We start from the raw sequence: 23,465 nt of genomic DNA, 5'->3' as shown, positions 1-23,465 counted from the left end.
CTGGCCTGTAACCCCGCTGTGCACAGAAGGGATTTACCAGCATCAGGCAAAACCACACTGCCCTGACACTTCTGCCTTTCCATGCATCTTGTTCTTGGAGGGAAGCAGGGATTTTCAGAAGGGCCCCATGATTTTATACACTTTGATTTACAGATATACACTGCCTCCTGATGCTGGTCTAGCCTGTGCCAGACCTCCCCTCCCAATGGCACCTGGGGGGAACCCAAAGACCCCAAAGGTGGGAGCTCAGCTCCACCAAATGTGCCTTGGCTTGGACACCACGAGTGCAAGAGTCCCCTGCTGCTGGTGGGAATCTCAGCCAGAGTATTCCAGCCATCCAGAGCAAAGGGAAGGGTGTGTGCTACGAGGGATCCACACGGTGAGCACAGCTCCTGTCCTGCAGCTCTGCTCCTGTGGTCTCAGAGGAACATCTCCAACCAGAACATAAATCTTTAACTGAGGCTCCTGATGGGACTGTACATAACAAAAAAATATAAATATGAGCTGTTGCCAAAATGCAACCCAGAAGCAGGAGGTGAGCAGTAGAAGCTCAGCACAGTGTGGGCAGCTGCCAGCCCTGAGCTGTCCTGGGGTTTCCATCCTCTATAGGCCAGGCAGGAGCTTGCAGAGAAGGTCGATGACAAGCGATGCTGGATGCACGGTGTCATACTCTGCAAACAGGTGGCAGAGGTTCTCCAAATCTGTCTGGCTTTTGGCCACAAACCCAAAGATCCTTTGAAAATGGAGAGAGTGCTTTATGTAGTTTGCATCCAGGAATCCAAAGAAATACACTTAAAACAGCCCCAGCCACAAAGCAAAACCCCAGTTCCAGCAATTCCACCTTGGCCTGCTCCCCAATCACGTTCACTTGGAAGCAAAACAGCCAGGAGAAGTGTTTCTGGCAAGGCCTCCCCAGCTGTGAAAAGTTTCTTGAACACAAGGTAGAGCCAGATATAAACTTGCTTCCTGAGCCCAGAGCAGGCGAGGCACCAGGAAGGCTGATGGGTTTCTACACGAGGGGATGCAGAGAACTGGACTCAGCCAAGCTCCTCATCAAGCCTACAGAGCAAAAACTCCCAGAGCACTGCCCATCTATCCCATGCCTCATCCTGCCCCCATGTTCACTTTGATCACATCCCCTCTTTATTTTTTAGCTTTGCTGCCCCACAAAGCTTTGCAGTGCAGCCCTGGAGGGGGGAGCCTGGGCCCAAGCAATATCTGCCTGTGTTTCCCCCAGCACAGAAGAGGTCTCACCACAGGGCTTACCTTGAGGACTTGCAGTACTTCTGCCACCTGAGGGAAGAACAGAGTTGGATTTGCTCAGAGTGATATTTAACTCATTCCATCAGCTGCACAGTCAAGGTTATGCTTAGCTGAACCCAGCAGGTTAAGCCTGGGGCAGGAGCATTGCCCATAGTAGGGATTTTAAGAGGTGCAGAGCTGGGACCCTGCAGAGTCACCCCAGTAACTCACTTTCTGTTCTCAGGGTCCATCCCACAGAACCTGATGGCAGCCAAGGGGTAGTGACGCCTGAAAAACACCCTGGGGGAGGAGGAGGAGAGCAGAGAGTCAGAGGAGGAAAAAGTGCAGGCAGGGCTGGGGGGTGAAACGGGCAGGAGATGCTGCCATGAGCTGCAGGCAAAGCAGCATCGAGCAACAAGGGCTGCATCCCTGGCTTGCAGCATGGGTTTGTCCTACAGGCTCCTCCACATGCTGCAGATGAGCACACTGGCAGGCAGCAAGGCAGGAGCCAGCTGGTGGTCACAGGCAAGCTGAGTGCCCAGGGCCACTGAGCAGCTTGGCATTAGGGAGTTCTTGGATGCAGCAGCAGCCCCATCCCAACCTCCCCCCACCAATGTCTCTTACTTCCTCTGCACATCCGTCAATGTCACTCCCTTCTCGGTCACTCTGAAGTGCACCAGGGTGGGTGTGGGCAGTGTCTCCAGCTCGAAGGTGGAGGAGATGGCTTTCTGGACAGCTGGGCCTCCTGTGAGGGTCTCCACGTTCACTGAGTTGAGGTACAAGACGTTGCACACTGCAAGGACAGCACTGAGGTCAGCACGGGGCCAGCAGCACCACAGCCTCTCCTGTGCTGAGCAGGGCCGGGTCCCCGGTCTCATCCTGCAGAACAGGACACATGTACGTGGGGCAGCTTTGTTTTGATGAAAACTAAAGATTTGGTGACTCAGAAATTCTTCACAAATTTATTTTGGTTTACTGTAATTCTTTGCACTAATTGTTTTAGAAGTCAAAGCATTTAATTTCCGGTTTCTAAATGTCACATTTGGACTTTTTTCTGTTTATGACATATTTCCTTTAATGAAAAGCAGAAATACTCCAAGCCAGCTAGCGGCTGAAGGCCAACCTAAAACATGACATTTCAGGCTGATTGAGCTGTTCAAAGGGCTGCTCTGGGTCAAACTAAACTTTCTAGCTTGCCAACTTATTTTTCAGAATTTCCAGCAAAACAAAGCAGTTCCCAACTCCCCCGACTGCACTGTGACCCGTCCGTGCAGTTTCCTGCCTGTTGTTCTCTGCTCTCACCTGGAGCCCAACCCCCAGGCTGGGGGCTCCCAGGCAAAGACCCTTCCCCATCCTGCTCTGCTGTTCCCATGTGTGTCCCATGGGGTCCCTCTGCAATGTGACCAGCCCCAGCTGCCCTATACCAGGGTGCCTTGCATGGTCTGTGACCTGAGGATGTGAAGGTAACCTGCAGGTACCTCCAACCTGGTGACAAAGCCAGGAAGGGACACTGCTCCAGAACCTACAGAGGCACTGGTGTGACCTGCTGCTTTGCACAGGGCCAAAAACAACTCCAGCTTCTCAGCTTCTGCTGTGAATAGTGTCAGAACGGGTGACAAAAAAACAGAGCCTGGTGTTTGATAGGTGAGGACTAAAGCCCAAAAGCAGAGAGGGGTGGATGCCCAGAGCTCCAGCCATGGCCAAGTCGACAGCTCAGCCTGCTCTTCTCCTCACCAGCAGTTTTCTTCAGCAGGGACAGTGGAGATTCTGGCGCACAGTCAGGGCTGTCCTCTCCATCAGCAAGATCTGTAGAAACAACAAGCAGGAGCACTGATGTCTCAGGTCAGGCTGTGCTGGGTCACCACTTGGCACTGCGTGAAATTCCTGCTCCCACAAGAGGCTTAGAGGCTCAGGACAGCTTAAATTGCAGGGGTTTAAAGCAGTAGCTAATATAATCATCTCCCATTTCCCCCTCCTGGTTCAGCTCATCCCTGACCTCCACCCTTCTCCTTCTCTCACCCACCCTCAGCACCTACCTTGGGTGGGGATGCTGAGCTTGCAGGGCAGTGCCAGTGGGGTGATGGCGTGCTGGTACACGAAGGCAGAGAGGCTCCCTGAAACATAAAACCATGGTCAGGGGGATCCTGGTGCCTCAAGCTCTCCACCCAAAAACCTCTGGCCCTGCAGTTGTGTCCCAGCGAGCTCAGAAGGAGGGAGCGGGGGATTAAGCTGCAGCCTCACAGGGACAAAAGTGGGTTTTCCAACCCCCACCCTGTGTTCCTGTTATGGAACTCACAGGGGGGGCCCTGCACTGGGCTGTGGGGCAGCCCCACTCCTGGTGAGGCAGGTGATGGCACCGTGTCCTTACCAAAGTACAGCTCCTCGCTGGCTCCTTTCAAGTGCACCCCTTTGGCAGAGGACTCGATGAGGAAGTGCCGGACCAGGTCACTGCTCTCGTCACCTGCAAACAGGATTGGGGACAGTGTCAGCACCGGCAGGAGTACAGTGCAGGGCTGGGCACACACTGACCCCTCTGCCAGCAGCTCACACACCCAGTCTCCAGAAGTTTCTCAGCTTCCTTTGGCTCGACTTGTTCCCCTCCAACCCCTGAAGCAAACCCACCCTCTCCCAGCAGGTCCCTGTACCTGTCTGGCTGCCGGATGGGGGGACAGGAACCTTCATGGCCAGCCCAAAGGACCCCCGGTACGACGTGCTGTCCCTCACAAGGAACGTGCCTGGCTCCTTGGCTCTCAGCAGCTGGATTGCTGTCAAAGCACAGGCGAGGCTCAGCCAAGCAAAACAGGTGGAACCTCCCTGCTCCACATTTCGCATCCAGGCTGTGCTCTCCTGGGGAGTCTTCCCCTGGCAGCAGCCAGATGTGCTCAGGAGTGTCTGCCCAGCAAACGTGTCCCTCCTGCAGATACCAGTGGAGGGACCGTGGCTTGGTCCCTACGGTCCCCAGGACAGAGCCAACCCATGCTGAGAAGCAATACAGCCTAAGGCAGAGGAAGCTTTGTTGGACCTGAGAGGGCAGGGGGGCTGAGGCACAGCCTCCGAGCCTTCCCCCCAGGAACATGAGGGGGTCTCTGCATGCCTGTCAGCCCCTGGTGTACTTGGAATTGCCACCGAGTCCTGCAGGAGCTCAGGGGGGGCTGGAGCAGCACCGAGGCTGAACTGAGATGGGAGACAGGCATGAGTCCTGCAGACCCACAGAGAGCAAGTCTGAGATGGGGTTACCCCAGCAGGGACATTTGCTGCCTTACCTTGGTCCCTGGTTATGCTGGGCTTGAACCAGTATTTTGATGTGTCCATCACAAACTTCATGGTTGGCTGCTCAGCCCGGAGGGGACCTGCAAGAGAACTTATGGCATCAAGGCCAGCACAGGACCTGGAAGACTTTCACAGCAGACAGCACCAAGCAGGACAGAGCCCTGGAAAAGACATTTCTCTTTCAAGCTGGCCAGGGTTGAAGTGGTTTTTTTCAATCCTTTTGATCACAGCTTTCTCCCCACTCCTCAGAATAATTTATTCTCCATGTAATTATCTCTCTTGGCAGACTGTGATGCAGTGCATGGAGTCCCCCAGCAGCACCAGGCTGCCCAGCCCTGCACAAGTTCACTGGACCATGAGGATTTACACCAGCTGAGGATCTGACCTGCAGGGCTCTCCTGCTTTTCCCATAAGAATCCCAATTAAAACTCTCTGCCCTGAGAACTGCCTCTGCTAATCTCCTCCAGAGAACAATAGCACTAGTGTTTACCCTTGAATGAGGGACTTTAACAACTCTGGTATCTTTAGATGTCCTCCAGAGCAAACTGGAACCTAACCCCTCCTCCCCACCCCTTCTGGGCCCATGACAGAATTATAGTCCTCATTCTCAGGTATGATAAATCTGTGTATCTGCATCTCCTCCAGGGGACCAGAGTGTTTCTGCCAGCTGAGCAAAACACGGCAGCGAATGCAGGGGAATTGGCAAAGAGCTGGAGGCCACGGCAGAGCCCTGCAGCCCTGTGGAGATACAGCCAGACCCCCCAGCTCCAGATAAATCAGAGCAGCTCATCCCCTTTTCCTGGCAGCTCCTTCCCCCCAGACCTGCCCCATGGCAGGGAGCTCACTCACTGTCTGGGATGCAGGAAAGAGCTGGAGCTGAGAGCGCGTTGTTCAGTCCACCCAACCTCAGGGCTGGGCTGCAGCTGGGAGGGGGGCTCTGCTTGGCAGAGACTGGGGGGCCTTTGGGCAGCCTGGAAGATATTTCTCCTTGTTCCAGGCACCCGTTCACCAGCAGCACTGGGATGTCAGCTGTGGAGTTGAGGATGGAGGGGGGGCAGCTGCTGGCCTGTCCCTTCTGGGACAGGGAGGTGTTGGCTTTGGTGGAGCAGGCTGCCCTGGGCTGGGGAGCACTCAGGCCAAAAGCTTCTCCAGGCTGAGACCTGATGCTGGGGGAAGGTGTGCAGGGGCTGCCCATGGAGCTGGCAGGGGATGAGCAGTCAGCAGAGCTGCAGGCAGTGGGGTGAGCATCTGAGTCCTCGTTGTGGAGTGAGTGGGTGCTGCTGGAGGAGGGAAGCACAGAGAGATCAGAGAGGCTGTTTAGCTGGGGTGGGATGCACAGCCCAACTTGGGGACCATGCCAGCCCTGTGCCCCTTCCAGCCCCATCATCAGCCCAAGAGCAGGTAACAAGGTAGCATTTACCTTCCCAGGATGTAACTGGTGTCTGAGCCGGGGCTGGTGGAGAGCATGGAGACCCAGCTGCTCCTCTGCTGGGCTCTCATTACCTGCACAGGCTTCAGCAGGTTGTCGAAGCCCGGGGAGGTGCTGAGAGCCCCAGGCCCATAGGAGATGCTGTCTGTGCATCCAGCTGTGCAGTGCTGGGGCACAGCCACACACTCAGACACTTTGCTGCAGGTCGGGGAGGCAGCAGAGCTCGGGGTGACTGAGTGGGGGCTCACGGGTCCGGGTGGGCTGGAGAAAACCACACTGCCACTGGTGCTGTAGTTGCCTCGGAGTCCCCCTTTCTGGGGCAGAAAGTTGTTGCTCTGAGGAGATCTGGAGAAGGGTGTTCCCAAAGGGCTGGGGGAGCCCTGCAGCCGCTCAGGACATGTGGCTCTGCCTGGAGTCATCTCTATGTACTTAATGTCTGCAGGAAGAAAGAGAAAGTCAGTGTTTGAGTCAGGTTTGGTAGTTAAGCTCTGGGGGGGTGGGACACACACATGTCCCTGTTCTTCTTGCTATTAATTCTGGCTCTGGTGTGCATGCCCTGCAGGGCTGCTGTGCCCAGGACCCTATGGCCCCAAACTGACCTTCATTAAGGCCCTATGAGGCCAGATTCCTTCACAGACACTGAGCCAGGGTGACCCACCCCAGAGACCAGGGGTTACAGGCGGTCAGACTACCCCCCTCCCCAGCATTTCACAGCCACTGCCTGCCCAGACCTGCCGGGAGAGGTGGGTGTTTCCTCCAGCTCTGCTTGTACCTGACTCAAGAGAAAAACATCTGGTTGTTCCCCCCAGGGCTGATGTCAGGCTCAGAGGGTGCCCACACAGGGTCCTGCACACACTCTGGGCAGAGGACCACGGGGATGTCACCTGCCCCCAGGCATGTCCAGACATCCATGCCATCCCCACCATCCCTGCCATCCACCCACATGGTGGCTTTGGAGCAGGAGGCAGAGTGAAGCCGTGTGAGACATGGGTAGATACGAGGTTTTAGGTGTCAGCTATGGACTGGCCATCTCAGCAGCGAGTGCACAGCCCAAGGCAGGGGGTCCCTGGCTCCCAGGTGCCCAATTCACATCACTCAATGGGCTCCTGAGCAAGGCCATCATTTCTGGCAGAGCCAGAAGACACCTTTTAGTGAGAGGCACTCGTAAGTGATTGAAGTGATGTTTGGAAGTGATTGATTGAAGTTTGCAGTGACGGTGAATTCATGACCTCCCCAGGGAAGCTGCTCCTGTGGTTAATCACCCCCAGAGCCTCTCCTTTCCAGCCTGAACATGCCCAGCTTTGATTTCGGCTCCCGGTTCTTTCTCTGCCATGGAGTTCAGGAAAGTTCCCTCTCTTAAAGGTGCTTCTTGGAGAGAGAAAAACCTTTTTTTGCTGGAGCAATGACAAACTGCTCTCAGCAGCCCCGAGCTCCCTGGCAGTTGCAGTTTCACATCTTGTTCCTGGGAACTGCGGGTGAGGGCAGAGCAGCTGGGCACAGACTGCCAAGCTCTGCAACCCCTGTTTACTACAATGAACAACCAGACCTCTGGGGCATAAAGCTTGATGAACAGGAAAAGCACAAGTCTGTACAAAAGTTACCCTCTGAGCCCCTTCCCAACGCTGATCCCAGCAAGGGACTGGATCAGCAGGGCCAGTGGAGCCGCCGAGCAGGCGCCGGGCAAGCCAGAAGGGTTGGTCCCCAGTGGGGACACAGCTGGACCATGCTGGGGAAGGAGCCAGAACCACAGCCTTCCCCCTCCACACCCTCACTGCCCCTGGCAGCCACAGCAGCTCCTCCAACACCCGTCCTAGGAGTGGCTCCAGAGCCACGTGGCTGTGGTATTGGTGTGCAAACCTATACAGCCAACTCTTGGCTGGATGCTTTTTGTCAAGGTCTCCCTCAAAAGGGGAAAAGAAAAGGTAACTTGAATTGTCCATTAAAGGAATAACTGAAAAGCATCTGTACCCTGGGCTAAGGAGGCCCTTTTTCTGCCTTTTGCCTTTGCTCCTGCTTATCAGGTGTGGTTAAACCTCAAATATTTGCTCAAGACCTTGGCAAGTCTTTCAGCATCAAGGAGTGGCAAAAGAGCTGCAAACACAGAGCCCAGCTGTCACGAAAGCTGAGATCCTCTCCCTTCCTCTCCTCAGAACAAGCAAGTACCAGCAGCAAAGGCACAGGTCACAGGGCTGGAGCAGGAGGAGGTGGGGTGGACGCTGTGCAGCAGAGGAAGTTTGCATAAAAAAAAGAAAAAAAAAAAAAGAGCTGTTAAAAGAAAATGAAAGCTGAAGTGAGGCTTTTCCCTCTGAATTCAGGGCCAGGTTTCCAGATGTTCTGTGTTCTGTTCCATACTTGAAGCCAGGTTTTCAAAACCACTAGCACGCTACCTGCTGGGGACTCCAGCCCTCCAGCGATGCCTGAAGGAGAGGCATCTGGATGCCTCCAAACACACTCTGAGCAGCCAAGAGCTGAACTCCACTTTGTCACGGTACTTTCTCTGCAAGGCCACCCCCTTCCATCCCCACAGGAGGTAGGATCCCTCAGCTCTAGAACTGAGCCAGCACTGACTCCAGCTCAGCTGCTTCCCAGCTTCAGCCCCAGGACCCTGCCAGGGCTGCAGGTCAGTGCACTCACAAACATCTCCTCCTCCTCCTCTTCCAGCCCCACGTTCCTCATGCAGACATTTGCATCAGGGCTCAGGGAGAGGAGAATATTTTTCATACCTTAAACATCGTCTCCCTTGACCTTCCTCTGGAAAGAGGCCTAGGGACAGATCTTCAAGGTATTTCCACATCTGCAGACCCAGATGGGCACTAACTTTTCAGAAGCAGTGAGGCTGCATCTCTAAGCACCTAAACACATCACAGGGCTGTCCTCCAGTGCACAGAAACACTTGCAGCAGCATGCAACATGCTGATTGCTGGTGTGACCCTCTGCAGAGAGTGCTCAGCAGCCAACAGGCTGCACAAGAGCCACAGGCAGGAGCACTCTGAGCAGGAGCAGCACAGACAGCGGAGCTTTGGGTGGCAGGGATGGTGGGGAAGTGTTGCAAAAGGGTTCACCCAGGCATGAGAGCAGGAAGAGTGGGGTTGGCATGTGCTGCTGCTGTTCTGCCTGGTGTATGCCAGGTATGCTGCTGGAGGAGTGCACAAGCCCTGGAGAAAGAATTTCCCTGGCAAAATGATTGGGAACATTTAAATGGGATGGTTGTGTAACATCAGTACCTTAGCCCGAGGCTTTGGAAACCTGGCTTCAAATCCTTCTGCTTCCACAGGTCAAGCATGACCCTGGGAAAGGCTCCCCTGCCCTTTGGTAGAGCTGTGGTTCTGCTCTGGGGGTAAGGACACTCCAGACATCCCACACAAGGGGCTGGGCCTGTCCCTCCTCATTGATGGTAATAACTTGGATTAGGCATTTTCTGAGAGCTACAAGTCCAATTTCTATTGAAAAATGTTTTATCCAAACACAGGGAAATAAACATGAGGTTGGATTAGTGCTTTTCTCCCTGTTTTCTTTTGGCTCCTGAGCTATCTGGACACAAGACATTCCGGAAGTGGTCAGACTACACATGAGTGAGGCCAAGCCTGGATTTACAACTCATTATCCTGCTCCTTCCCACGAAGCCCTGGTCCCGGCAGGCAGCACCCACACTGAGCCCACTGGGCATGGTGGGGATGTCACTGGCACCCGTTTCCAGCCCTGCACTGGAGCACAGGGCCTCATCCTGCTCACACAGAGGTGGCTGGGGTGTGCCCAACCTCCCTGCCCTGGACTTTCACTAGGTCTGAGCTGTGTACAACCAGCACCTTTTGCCTCACCTATTGCCTCCGAATCTTGTTTCTTGGTGGTGGCAGCATCACCCTGAGAAGCAGGCAGGACCACATCCTTCCCTGGCTTGCATGTGAGTGGCTGAAAGGTCGGATCGATTTCCAGGATCAGCCGGTTGAGGTTCTCTATGGAGATGTCCAAGGTAGGAGACACCAGGTGAGCCTCAGGATCCATGCTGCCATCCTCCTCCTGCTTTGCCTGAGACAGGGTGCTGGGTCTCTCCAAAGGGGTGTCCTGCTGCCCCTTCCCCTGCTCGAGCACGGGGTGGCCTCTGTAGAGCTCCCCGCTGGGCAGCAGGCAGGGGTTGCTCTGCACCACGGTGGAGGGGTCAGCCCAGCTCTCAGTTGAGTAAAACCTGTACTGCAGTGTGGAGCAGCCCGGGTACCCCGCCGGGTGCAAGCTCTTGCTTTCCTCCTGTGAGGAAACACACACGGTCTGTCCAACACGCAACACGTGGTTCTGTATGACCTGTGACATGCTTTGGCTTTCTGCTTTGACAGTTTAGAGTCCAAGAGAAACTTCCTCCTCCTCCTCCTCCTCCTCACCTCCCCTTCACCACCAGGGACCTCAGGCTCCTTCTTCAATCCAGCGTCTCCAGTGGCAGAAGAATCTGAGGAATGCAGAGAGAGGAGCGGTTACACAGGCATGCCCAGGGCAGGAGCAGACTTCAGCGGAAAAGTCTATAAAAACAGGGATTTGGAGTGCAAAGCTGGAATTCAGCTCATAAGAAAACAAGTCATCCTGTATGGCTTTTCCACCCCCTCCAGCCTCTGCTCCCAGTACCACAGTGCATCCGGGCAAGTGCAAGGAGGATTAATTTGCAACAGCTTTTTGGGATTCAAAGGCCTAAACTACATTTTGCTTTACTTGCACAGTGTGTATTTTTTTGCTTAAGAATGAAACTCAGGATCAGTCTAACAACTCTCCATGGGATCTGGACCCTGGGAGCCAGCTGGAGGCAATGAGTGGTGCAGGGTTGGCTTGCAGTGGGCCAGGGAGATGGAGCAGCCTGCCAGAGCCCCAGCCTGCAAGGGGAGGTACATTTCAGCTGTGGGAACCCCACTCACTTGTCTCAGGATGAGGAAAATAAGCCTGTCCTCCACACCCACTGTGGCAGACAAAACCCAATGTCTCGGTGCTGGGGGATATCCCAAAGCCAAGCACACTCCTCTGTGCTGGCTGAACAAGAATGTGCCCGTGCTCTCCAGTCCTCGGGGAGGGCAGCAGGGCTGGGGACTATGGGATGGCCAGGTCAGAGCCAAGGACCAGCTGACAGGAGTTAATCCCACAGCTCAGGGCTCCCTCCTCCATATCCTGTGCAGGTCTGCTGCGTAATCCATACAAACAGTGGGCTACACTTGGTAAAATATTTGTCCTGTTGTGCATTAGTCTTGAATGACTGATTTATTTACTCGCCTATCTCAGCTTGATTAACTGAGGAGTCACAGGATTAAAGAGGAGGCAGCTGCTGTGGGCCAGGCACCCTGTAACCCCCCGTGGGTGCGGGCAGGGGGCTGGGCTGGCGCCGTGCATCACGTCTGGGAAGTGGTGAGTAACTGGTGAGGCTGTTACTGAGGACGGCTTTGCCCTCCATGAATTAATACAACCCTGGAGGAGCCTCTCCTCTTGCCAGAGAGACACCCAGAACAGCCCAGACTCGTTAAGATGAGTGAAGTAGAGGCAAAACATCGCTGCCATCCACTGCTGCCCACAGCATGGTCATGGGCTGCGTCACACCAGTTAAAGTTCTCAAAAAAAGCTGTGAGAGGTTTTTAAGGACTGCAGAAGTGAATCAATACTTCAAACACACTTGAGTTCCTCTTAGCCCAGACCCTCCTAAGCCTTTGACGGATGTTTTTTAGAGGAGTGACAGGCTGGTCAGTGAGAAAGGTTCAAGAGCCAGGACATGTCCTACACCAAAACCTGCGCTGCAGGAAGGAAAACACCACTGGGAGGTGGTGGCCTTGAGTTCCATGGCACCCCTGAGCTGTAGCTAACCCGTTAATACAACATAGGGGAAAGTCACACAGTCTCCTGGCCATCCCTGGTGCTCAGCAGGTCTGTCCCAGCCCTGGTAGGAGATGGACAAAGTCTGGAGCAGCTTCTGACGTCCTGCCTTCAAGCAGGGATGTGCTGTCACGCCGCAGGCACCGCCGTGAGAAGCACAGCACAGTACAAGGCTTGGAGGGAGCGTTTGTTAAATATAAAAAGCAAAGTCATTCCAGGTCAAAAACACAAGCTACATGGAGTGAAAATTGGATTCTCCCCTGGGGAGAAGAACTGCCTGGCTCCAGTCAGCGTCCACAAGACAAGGCTGGTTTTAATTTAAGTAGGTACAGAAATAACGTGCAGTATGCATGAACCGGGAGGTCAGGGGGTTCCAGGAGCATGCACGCAACAGCTTCCCTCCTCTCTTGTACTCCTGCCCTGAGTTTTTGATCTTTCCCGTGCCTGATGCTGCCAAAATTATCCTCCAAACCTCATTTCTCTTCCCTTCCCTGGGTTAAAGTGAGAGGTCTCCCAGGCTCCTCTCAAGAATTTGGAGCCTCAGCTGCTGGCTCCTCTGTGGGGAGGAACAGAGGGGGAGAAGGGCTGGGGAGAGGGAGGTTAGTCACCAGGTAGCTGTTGGCTACCAAGGCAAACATTGTCCACAGACATGGGGACTTTCCAAGTGCAATCAGAAGGAGCAGTGCCATGCCACGTGCCACACGGTGCCTGGCAGCCCAGAGAGAACCTGGTGCTGCAGATGCTGTGCCTCACAGGTGGGCTGGGGGGATTTTTTGGCTGTCCAGACAAGGCTAGGACGAGAAGAAATGGAAACAGGCAGCCTACAAACACATCTGGAGTGGAAATTACAGAGTTTCTGCTTCTGGAAACAGGCTGGGGAGCAGAATTTCCCCCAAGATGAAGGGAACAAGTCACAGATGCAGACAGACACACTTCGTAGGGCTCTTGGTGTTGCAGCTGCACCAAGAAACCCAGCTCAGTGAGGCAGGAGCTGCAGTTCAGCCCAGTCCCCCTGTCCACTCCCACCCAGTTTGGCTGGCAGCCCCCTGATCTAAAAACACAAAGCTCCCCACACCCCCCTCCACCGGGGCTGCAGGGGGGTGAGGCTGGAGGCTGGGTGCTGGGCTGGCAGGGCGGTGGTGGGAGAAGCAGGGTGCCCTTGGGCCAGGGCTGTGCCAGGCACACCCCGGCTCTTAGATAACTGCCTGCACGTCTGTCCTGGCACTGCAGGCAACACATGGCCCAGACAGGCTGCCACGGACACGTGGATCCACCCCGTGGAACCTGCACGGAGCAAAGTCTCCCAGTGCAGGGCCCTGTCCCACCTTCATCTGAGCCCCCCAGCTCTGCCCTGCTCCTGGCAGCTGCACACACCAAGCCCTGGGTGTCCCAGTGCAGTCATTTGGAGCCAAAGACATCCGAGCTGGGACACAGGCTTGTTCCCTGTCTGCACAGAGACCCCAAAACAGCAAAGCCAGCTGCCAAGCCTGGGTTGTTTTTCCTTGCAATGTGAGCCCTGGGAGCCTCCCGATGACAAGTTTGTTACACATCCCCTCACCAGGAAGAGCAGAAGGAACTGCTGGGACACCCAGGGCTCATTACACCCAGTTTAATCACCGTGAGGGCAGTTGGGCTGCTTGCCTAGATTAGCAGAGCTTGCTGATGAGGTTGGGGGGGAAAAAAGTTGCCATGGTTATACAGTGTTTTGCCTGCAGAGCAGAGCGAGCAGTGGTATCACATAGCAAATATTAATATACCTCCAGCTCCAGGGGGGTCTGGCACCTGGAGCATGAGGCAGCTGGTGCCTGTGGAGGGGCAGCCCTCCCAGCAGCAGGGGAGAGGGGAGGCTGTCAGACAGAGCTGCCTCCCTCCTGGCTCAAGCAAGAATAATCAGTTCAGCAGCAAAAAGAAGCCTTTAGGAGATCCCAGGCAGCATCGCTAACCCGAGGGGTTTGCTCAGCCCCAGGTGGGCTGTGGTGGGGCAGCATCTGTGTGACCATTGCCCAGGGAGGGCTTTATGGTGGGGCAGCCAGGAGCCCTCCAACGCAGCCTGGCAGTGTCCAGCAGCCAAAGCCATCCTCCCCCAGCCGTGGCCCAGTCCATTGGATGTTTAGCAACATTTCAGAGTGTTGAAAGGGTCTCCAGGGCTTTGGATGAGGAGGGTTATTAGTAATGTCGAAATTGCTCCTCAAATAACTCCCTCTCCCACTGCCATGCTCCCTTTTCCTCTGCCAGGACGCCTCTTTCCCCTTTGGCAAGAGTTTCTCTGGATATGAGAGGAGCAGCAGAGCCTGATCCCCATTCCCCAGGGAAGGTCCCAGGAGTGTTTTCTTTCCAGCTCTTTGGAGGGTGAGCAGTGGGCATGGGAAGCTCAGGGAGGGGGTAGCAAGGAAAGAATCTTTGGAAGAAGGTGTCTGTCCAAAAACAGACAAAATTAGCTAATCCTAGGAACATTGAAATGAGTTACAGGAATGTGAGCTTTTTCTAGACACATTAACGAGCTCCTCAGAGCACCAGCCTGGATTTTTCCCTTCTGAGACCATGTCTCACCTCCATCCCCTTGTGGAACTCCATGAAGCTGTATTATTACAACGGGAGGTGCAGCACCAGAGAGGCTGTTTCCCTGCAGTTCAGAGGTGCCATGGGACAGGAGAGGGTGGGAGCTGCTGCACAGAGGGCTCTGCAGATGCTGCACTTCTGCATTCCCCCATGCACATCCCCTTGAGCGTACAGCACTGCACCCCAGGGCATGAAACCTTGTGACGTGGCAGACCGTGCTCTTTTCTTGCACCCAAGGGACAAATAGCACAAGGTGGGATGAAATACTCTTCCTTCCTCACCTCCATCTTCCTGTCAGTACATCTGCCTACCCAGTAGTGTACCTCCAGTGCTCTAGTCTTGCTGCCCAGCTTCCCTGCTACCATCCTGCTCTCTCCTCAGGCAAGGATGGATCCTTAGGACCTCGGTTTTGGTTTCACAGCTTCTCTTGATACTGGCCCGAGTCACAACACTGTGATCCTGCTGACTGTCAGTGGTTTAAGAAAGTACCGTGGTACCAAATAACCTTGAGTAATGCAGAGCTTGCTGGTTTTCCTCCCAAGCTCTAAACAAACCACTGCTTACAGACAGTCACACTTCTTGCCACCACGTGGCATTTTTATTGCCTTGAACTCTCAGCACTTGAGCACACCGCAGCCACCCACTGAGCAAGGAGCACACACAGCCATGGGAGCACAGCTTCAGCTCTCTGGGCTGAATTCACTCCAGGCAGAACGAGTGGAGCATCTCACCCCTCAGCCCAAAAGCACAATCAACAAACATCCCTGGAAATCTTAAATTAAAGGCTTTAAACTCCAAGTGAACAAGAAAGATAATTGCTAATAACATAAAGGCCATAGACTAATGAGAGAAGACCAAAACCTGAGCAATAAGCATAATCCCATACCATTTCTCATCAAACATCCAACAGCTTTCCCCACCCAGGATAAACACCACTTGGTCTCCCTGCCAGCCAGTATTGCTCAGGCAGGAACAACCATGTCTTGGCTTATTTGAGATCTTTGCAGCAGATTCCTCCCAGGGCACAAGAATAATTACCAGCTAAATACAAAGAAGGAGCAGAAGAGCGAAGTGATGGAGGAGAGGAACTGATACAAACTGGAAATAGCACAACATGGAGGACTGGAGGAAAAAGAAGGACTTGAAAGAGCCATAGAAAAGGCAGTGCAGCCCGGCCCTTGAAATCAGCACTCGAGCAGGTACCTGAGCTGCAGCTGCTGGTCCCTTCTCCTGCTCTCTGCTCTTGCTGCAACACCTCCAGCAGCACCTCGAGCTCTTGAAATCAGCACAAGGGTGAGTCTGGGCAGGGACTCCGTCCTCTGGGAGTCCTGGATTTAACGGGGAGCCCAGTCCCTCCCACCTGGGCTGAGCTTTGCTCACCGCCCCTCGGTGCGCAGGGTGCAGCCCTGCTCGGGCCAGGTGTGATGCAAAGGGGGGAAGACACAGAGGCTCGGACACGACCTGGAGCAGAGCTGAGCTGGGGAGAGACCAGGGAGAGGAAACCAGGGAGAGGAGAAACCAGGGAGAGGAGACTAGGGAGAGGAGAAACCAGGGAGAGGAAACCAGGGAGAGGAGACGAGGCTGCCTGCGGAGCACAGGAGGGCTGCGGGCAGGGACTCAGGAGGATGACATTAAGCTGGCACAGGGCAAGGTAACTGCCGGGAGCTGAAGATTTGATGCTACTGCTGCCGAGGGCGGGGACCGTGCCTCTGCCCCTGCAGTCCCATCGCAGGACCCAAACCCAGCACCCAGCCCTGGCACGGGCCCCTCGCAGCTCATGGAGGGAGAACAGATGGGGACCCTGCCTCAGCCCTGCCTCTCCAAACGTCGGCTGTAGACATGAAATCAAATGAAGTGGAAACGAAAAGCACACGGCTCTCTCTGCTGCAGCCAAGGCATGGGAATCCTTGGCTCCTCTCCCGAGGTATCCATTCCTCCCTGGCGCAGAGGGCACCAGCAGACCTGTTGTTGGGAGGAGAAGCTATGGAGTTTACAGCCTAGCCTGTTGTTACAGCCTTGGTGGCCAAGGTGCTCTCTTAACCAGGGTTCAGCTCAGTGCAAAGGGAAAGAAATGGTGACCCAGCACATCAGGCTCACGTGTGGCTGCAGGCTTCCCAGGCCGCTCTGGTCTGATCTAAAAAAAGAGCCAGGTCTGCCCACACCCTCAGCACAATTATCTGATCTGTGCATTACAAGGAGCAAATTAAACATAATATTTAAAGGCAACTGTAGCTCTAACTCATGTATGCAGTGTCCAGAACAGAGCAGCCAGGCCTGACTGCTGCAATTAGCATTCCTGCAGTGGGAATGGATGATAATAAATAATCCCCAAACATCTTTTTGGATTACTGCACATTTTGGCTCAAGGGTTTCTTCCAGTTTAAGTGGGAACAGAGCCATGCTGCAACCTTTAAAATCATATATCTGAAATACCCTTTTCCAAGGGAACTGCCTAGTCTGCTGCCCATAAATGCTTTTAGTTTACCACAGCATTGCCACACCGCTAAAGGACACTTTGAAATGTCAGATTTTATCAGGAAATGCACCATATAAATTCCCTTCCTTTTAATTCCTTGATCTCACTTTACAGCCTTTCCAGTGTTTCATTTGTTGTTGGAGGTTGTTTTTTCCTTTCCTTATATCCCTGGGTAAATAGTGTCTCACACTGCCAGCACAGCCCTGTCCTTCCCTAATGGCTGAGAGGTTGCGGTGGGGACTGATCCTTCCTTTTTCCACGCTGGTAAAATCCACCACTAATGAGGTACTTGACAAACTGCATTTCTAGCCTGGAGAGCATTCACTATTCCTGTTCTGCATGAGCACCAGCAGTGTGAGTCCAGCTGGAAGGAGCAGACGGGGAGCAATGGTGGGGAACCCTGATCTCATTAGGACCCTCGAGCTGAGATCTTCTCTCTGCTCAGGCAGTTTCAGGGGTCTGAACCATCTGCAGTAGCTACAGTCAGTGTAGGAGGGGAGAGAACCCAGGTTATGGGGGAGAGGAAGGGTTTTGGCAGTAGAACAATGTGCCTCTACCCTCTGGTCCTGTCGTTTGAGGCCTCTGAGCACACCCAGGCTTGATGATGTTCTTCTGCAGGGTTTGCAGCTCTGATAACCTCTCTTATCTGAGCCAGTGTCAGCAGGACAAAATATATTGTCAGGGCTAAGTATCTCCTTTGGAAAAAGGGCACATGGGCATGCACATCCCAGAGCCACCTTGTGCTGGGCTGCCTCGTGCCTCTGTCCCAGCTCCAGCCAGCAGCTGCTTCATGCCTCATTGAAAAGAAGGTGGTGATCAGATCAAACCTGACTGCACTGCTGGGCTGATGCCCACAAAAGAAGGCTCTTCCATCATACTGACACCTTTCACTAACATTAACTTGCCCAGCAATACATAAATAAATGCAAAGCTGTTTGCTATGTCTTCACATCCTGTTTGCCCCAGGCTTGCAGAGGCCTCTCTGTCCCAGAGTGATGCAATTCTTTTTCAGTGGGTATTGGATTGTTACTGCTATTGGCACTTAGAAAGCCAAATTGAAATCCTGTGTTGCTTTTTTAATGTTGCTTCCAATCTGCAGTACAGGCATTCACGACTCAGTGCTTTTCCATTTGCATTGTGTAAGGCACTTGGAGATGTCCTGGAGGGCCCAGTTGCTATAGAAAAGGCTTGTTTGTTGCAGTACTGTCAAATTCCTCCCCGAATACTGAAGCAAGATATTGTAAGACCCCTCAGAAAAAACATATTTTCCACTGGCTTTGTCTTTGGTGGTTTTGCAGCACAGCCAACATGATCAGCAGCTCTTTCACCAAACCATTGAATCTTCCGTGCACTCTCTGTATGCATGGAAGAGTAATCAGAAAAAAATTACTGAGGTGGACAGCGGGTTTGTCAGACCAGCAAGGTAGTTTGACCTGCCCTGGTGGCTCACTGACCATCCCCTGTGTTGCACAGATGTAGAAAAGTGCTCACATTAGGGCTTTGCTATCCCTGTTACAACCTGGGTGATGCTGAATTTACTGAGGATGTTTTGTGTTCAAGCAGCAGTGCCTCTGGGAACCACACGCCAGTCAACTCTGCAGGTGTAATTACACTGATGTGAAAAGTCCCACCCCAAACAAACTTCTGCGTCATCCTGGATTTTCCCACCCTGAAGGCCCCAAACATTGTTAGCAAAAAACATAAGTCTGTGCTCCAGCAAGCAACATATCCCTGGACTCTGGAAACAGTTCCATGGTCATGCAGGTGGATAAGACTATGGTGATGCAACTCCTCTGAGGTGGAATGGGATGGGTGGCCAGCCACCAGTAAATGCTGCTTTTTTGTCCCCAGGGGAGCAGAGGGAAATGGACTCCAGCCCATCCTTGAGTGGCTGCTGGCTCTGGGCAGGATCACTGGCAAACCAGAGCAGTGCCAGTAACTTCCCAAGTGAAACAGTCTGCAAAAAAATGAAGAATGAAAGTTTACTTCCAGAACAAGAGAGGCAGAGAGCCACACAGTCAGGATCATGCAGGGGCTGGAAATGCCACAGCCCTGATGGCGGGAGCTGTGCCACGGAGAGGTCTGGAGGACATGGGGTGCTGGGGTGCGGGGCAGCCCCTGACACCTCCCTGAGCCCCGTTACCTGAGGGCTGTTCTAGCAGCCACGTGAGTGCTGCAGAGCCCTTGTGCTCTCCTCCAGGTGAATCACCCTTCTTCTTGGAACAACAAACCCCATTTACTCAGAGCAGTGACGAGGCCCTTTGGTTCCCCCGAGGGAATGTTAATCAGCCTCCTCTTACTCAAAAAAGGACCTTTTGTTTTTCTAGACCTTACGGTGAAGGTTTTCATAGCCTGAAAGTGCAAGCCTCCACAGAAGCCAGGCCGTGCCCCGGAGCATTGGTGAGAGTCAGAGGCAGCCACCAGTGGGGTGGAGACAGAGGACCTGATCCCTCCATCCCACTGGCACGGGTGGTGGTGCCCTGAGCCGAGAGATGTGTCTGTGCAGGAGGGAATTGAAAAGCAAGTGGAGCATGCCAGGGACACGGGCTGGGTTGCAGCAGAGCTCCCCAGAGCTGTCTGTACATGCTGGGTGGTGGAAGGGCTTCGGCAGCGAGGGGAAAACCACTGACGTCAAGGGAATAGGATGAGGTCTTGCTGCTGCCCTGCGTGGGCAAAGCTGAGGTGGCAGCACCAGGTGGTTCCTGCAGCTTCTCTCAAGGAATTACCTTGCTGTGGAGGTGGAGCACTGAGGAAAAGGCTTTTTTGGACAGTGCTGTGTGATACTGGTCGCTTACCATGTGCAAACAAGCTATGGACAAAGCTAAAAGATGACGGGTGTCTATAGGCTCCCTGCCCCAAAGGACACAGGGGGCATTGTACAGATGTTGCTCAGCACATAACGGAGTCTCCTCAGCCACTGCCACCCAGGGACCACATCTGTGATTTCTCTGTGGCGTTTTGTCAGATGTCAGAGATGTTAAAGGCAGCAGAAAAGCACAGAGCAGCTCTCTGAAGCCTGCATTTGAAGCTTTCATTTTGCTCTCAATATTGCAAAGAGTTCGAGACAGGGTTCTTTGTTTTTCAACAGAAAGCTCTTTTCCTGAGACAGCTTTAACTGAGTGTTTCCAGTGAAGAAACCTCACGTGGGGAATAAATGCCTCCATCTTGCTGTGGTGTGTGGTGCTGCAGGAGGGCAGCACAGGTTGTGCCACATGGTAGCACCCATCTGTCAGGAGCTGAGTTATCAAGGTCCAAAACTTTCCTTAGAAAGGTGCTTCTAGGACCCACCCCGGATACAACCATGAACAATCCCACATTGATGTGAGACACAGAATGAATCATGGAGACACCTGGTTCTCCAGCAGTGGTGTATTCTGGTCTGTGCCAAGTGACACCATCACCTTGCAGCTAGTCATCACAGACTGGTGTTAGCCCTGGAGGCCATCTCTGCCAGCAGAGTCCTGAGGTTGGGTTGTCTGAGGGGTTCCACAAGCTGAGGTTCTTAGGTACCAGAAGATCTCAGTGCCTGTGCCAGACACCTCATGCTAACTCAGCAAAGAGAGCCTGGTGTAAAAGCACTGGACCAGGAGCTAACAGAAGATCTTCCAGTCCAGGTGTGGGACCATAAAAATGTGCTTCCAGAGGAGCAGTGAAACCCCATCCTCTCTCGCTGGATGACTCAGTCTCTGGAGGTCTCTTTCTCTCTGCAGCAGTCCCCATCAGTGCTAAATTCCAAGGATTTTCAGAGGTGCCTGGCAGCAGGACTCATCCTGCCTCAGTAAAACAGAAGCAGTTTCATCATAAGGCTGGTTCAAACTCTCAGCTGCCCAGTGGGAGGTGATGTGAGTAGTTACACATCAGATTTTGGGAAAAACAACTAGTTGGGCAGTTTGCCCTGTAACTGCTGTAAAGAAACCCAATGTGGTGGCCCTTGGACCCAGGTGGCAGCCAGGCCCATGGAATGGGCACATTGTGCACAAAGGCTGCAGATGGTGCAGGGAGGGGAGGTGAAGGCATCGCACCCATCGATTTTTGTGCTTCCTTGTGCCCCAGTGACTGCACAACAGAAGTGTTTCTGTGCACACTGAGAGCACTGCAAGAAGAGAGACATTAACCTCTGAGCTATAGCTGTTGACAGCTTTCAGCCAGATAATCACAGAAAAGTTCTCTTCTCCAGGGCAGGATATTTGCCTGGGGTTTCATGGTGGGTGGAAGATGTAGAGGAATGAAATGCAGCTCTTCCCTCTCTGCCTGATCACTGGACCATCCTTCTCACCTCAGAGCTGCATTTTAAACCAGCACCACCAATTTTCCCTTTTCCAGGAATGAGACTTCTGCAACCCCAGGGCACGGAACCATGAAACGGCTTTTGTCTTGGAGTTGGCGTCTGTGTTATCAAGGTGAAGTCAACGAGAACAATTGCTTTCCACACTTGCTTTTCCTCTCCATAATCAGCACTGTTTGCTCATGCTGCAATGCCCCGAGCCAGCAACTGATAGGGATTGGCAATTCAGGTGGATTGCACCCATATTTGTTAACAGAAAAACCTGTAAATCCCATTGCAGCGAGGGTAGGGGAAGGATTCTGGGCTCAGCCAGATGGTAATTACAGCTCTTATTGCTAATAGGGTTGGTGAGTAGGAATGAAAGAAGGGACGGCACAGGAAGGGGAAAGGTAGAGACAAAGTGTATTGAGGGCCCCCGGATGGGTGGGAGCAGCAAAGAGCTGGAGAAGAATAGGCTGATTATTGTGGGTTTACTGGGATAAAGTGGGCAAGGATGGTGAGATAGGTGAGAATCATTTGGTACTGGAGGGCTGCCAGGGGCTGTGAGTGGGCCAGGACAGTGCTGAGAGTGTGCAGACACCTCTCTGCAGCTGTGCACGGATAGGCACAGGCACGTTTCCACCTTATAATGGCTAAAATCTACAGAAATTTGTATCAGCCTCTGAGGGGCTGAGGATCAAGCATTCTCAGCAGCTGTTCCCAGATCTCCCATGGCAGAGGACTTGGGTTTTGCACTCAGGAACACTTTTCCACATTCAGCCACACACTGATCATGTGCAAAGTGCTTAAGTGCTACTTGGAAAGTGGCATCTTCCCCTGGGGTGTGTTGTATCCTGGGCACACATCACTGTCAGGGCTTCATGGGGTGCTTGCTTTGCCTTTGTCTGCAGGGAAGTTGCCGGACTGCTGCCAGGGTGGGCTTCTGTGTGGCTTACATTGCAGGGGACCCAGAGACAATGAAAAGATGGTTTGTCTGATTGGAAGCATTGCAAAGGGCTGACTCACAGCTGCTGACACTTGTCACGCTGAAAGCATTTTGATATTTATGGGAGGCTGTTCACATCCACAGCACAGGGTAAAGCAGGGCCAAATGCTCTGCGTGCTTTCTCCACGCCTCAGTGCTGGCCCACGGTGCCCCTGCCTGATGGCTGCTGATGCTCTGGAGCTCCTGGGATGGAAAAATGTCTGCACTGCTCTGCCTATGGTCTCATGGTCTCTGAGCTGGGCCATTTCTCAGGGAGGCATCTCCTTGTGCTGGGCAAAGCCCTCGATAGGTGTCCTGTCCATTCCTGTCCCACAGGGTCCTGCAATACTCTCTTCAGGCTCTGCCCTTGGCTCAGAGATGTAAAGGGCTCCTGAACTGGGCTGGCCAGGCCATGATAGTAATAACCCAAGAGCACAGACAGCTCACAGCAAAGCACCAGCACCCTGGGAACCCTCACTGCAGAGCAAGCAAGCGCCCATCAAACACCACTTCATGAAAACACTCTTCCTTTTGATGTGGGGAAAACATCGCCTCCCTCTCTTCCAAGTCCTTGCCTCTGCTGTTGTCCAAAGCTGCAGGAAAAGGAAGGAGAGGCCCCCGTGGTTCCTTCCTGCAGGGTGACAGAGCAGGTTTGGTGGGGCTGCTCTGCCTGCGCCTGGCTCTGCTCCACGCTTGCCTCCCGACTGCCACAACAACACCTTTCACCAGCACCACATTCCCTGTAAGGCTGAAGGAGAGGAAGCTGCTAATGGACTCTAATGGAGTTGTGGTGAATCTCCTGGGAGGCCGACAAGCTGTCCTGAGGAGAGAAAAACAGCGAGCAGATCACTAGCACTTCCATGGTTGTTGTGGCTGTCGCTTGCAGACATCCCCCTGGGGTCACAGCTTCAACAAATGATAACGGAGGAAGATTTCAACTCCTGGCATGACCAGCAAGGCAGGCAGGATGGGAAATGTGTGTGTCAGAGCCACCACTTTGGAGGACTTTGTATTTCATGTTCTGTCTCATCAGCATCCTGATTCTGCCAGGTAACACCAGCATCTTCCTCTGCTCTTTCCTCAAAGAGGAGCTCTTTGGTGGGACACCCTGCTGGAGGCAAACCCTGGCATGGGCCCAACCTGTGCATCAAGCAGGACATGCTGGCTTCTTTAATTTTTGTTTTGCCACTAGGAATTCTCGTGACACAAAAATATCATGGGAGAGCAGACCAAACCAAAGAGAAATGCTCAGCTTTTATACAGGCAAGATAGTTTGACTCTGGTTATGTTTGTATCTCTGCGTGTTTGTGAATTAGCACTTTCTTGCTTTGTCCATGCTCTCCCTCTCCCTTCTACCTCTGCCTGTGGATAACCCACGATGTTACAGCTCACCAGCCACAGCACG

The 23,465-nt window shown here is 53.4% G+C and overlaps 1 protein-coding gene across 2 annotated transcripts; it reads right to left on the bottom strand.

The window, feature by feature from the left end:
• Positions 1-183: 183 nt before the first annotated feature.
• TNS4 (tensin 4) lies at positions 184-10,308 on the bottom strand. Of its 2 annotated transcripts, none has more exons than XM_071728616.1 (12): positions 9,760-10,308; positions 5,933-6,377; positions 5,362-5,792; positions 4,506-4,592; positions 3,888-4,007; positions 3,611-3,703; positions 3,279-3,356; positions 2,977-3,048; positions 1,867-2,035; positions 1,474-1,542; positions 1,267-1,293; positions 184-733 (listed from the first exon to the last, which is right to left on the bottom strand). In XM_071728616.1, exons 1-12 carry the CDS (start codon positions 10,244-10,246, stop codon positions 604-606), a joined length of 2,208 nt encoding a protein of 735 aa, XP_071584717.1. In that variant the 5' UTR covers positions 10,247-10,308; the 3' UTR covers positions 184-603. The 2 variants fall into 2 exon arrangements, with proteins under 2 accessions (XP_071584717.1, XP_071584718.1); XM_071728617.1 differs by having other exon boundaries at positions 5,362-5,789.
• Between the last annotated feature and the right edge of the window lie 13,157 nt (positions 10,309-23,465).

Source organism: Heliangelus exortis, chromosome 29, assembly GCF_036169615.1.
Source record: "Heliangelus exortis chromosome 29, bHelExo1.hap1, whole genome shotgun sequence".
Classification (NCBI taxonomy): Eukaryota; Metazoa; Chordata; class Aves; order Apodiformes; family Trochilidae; genus Heliangelus; species Heliangelus exortis.
Note: the sequence above shows the minus strand (reverse complement) of the source record. Positions and strands in the feature narration are given on the sequence as shown.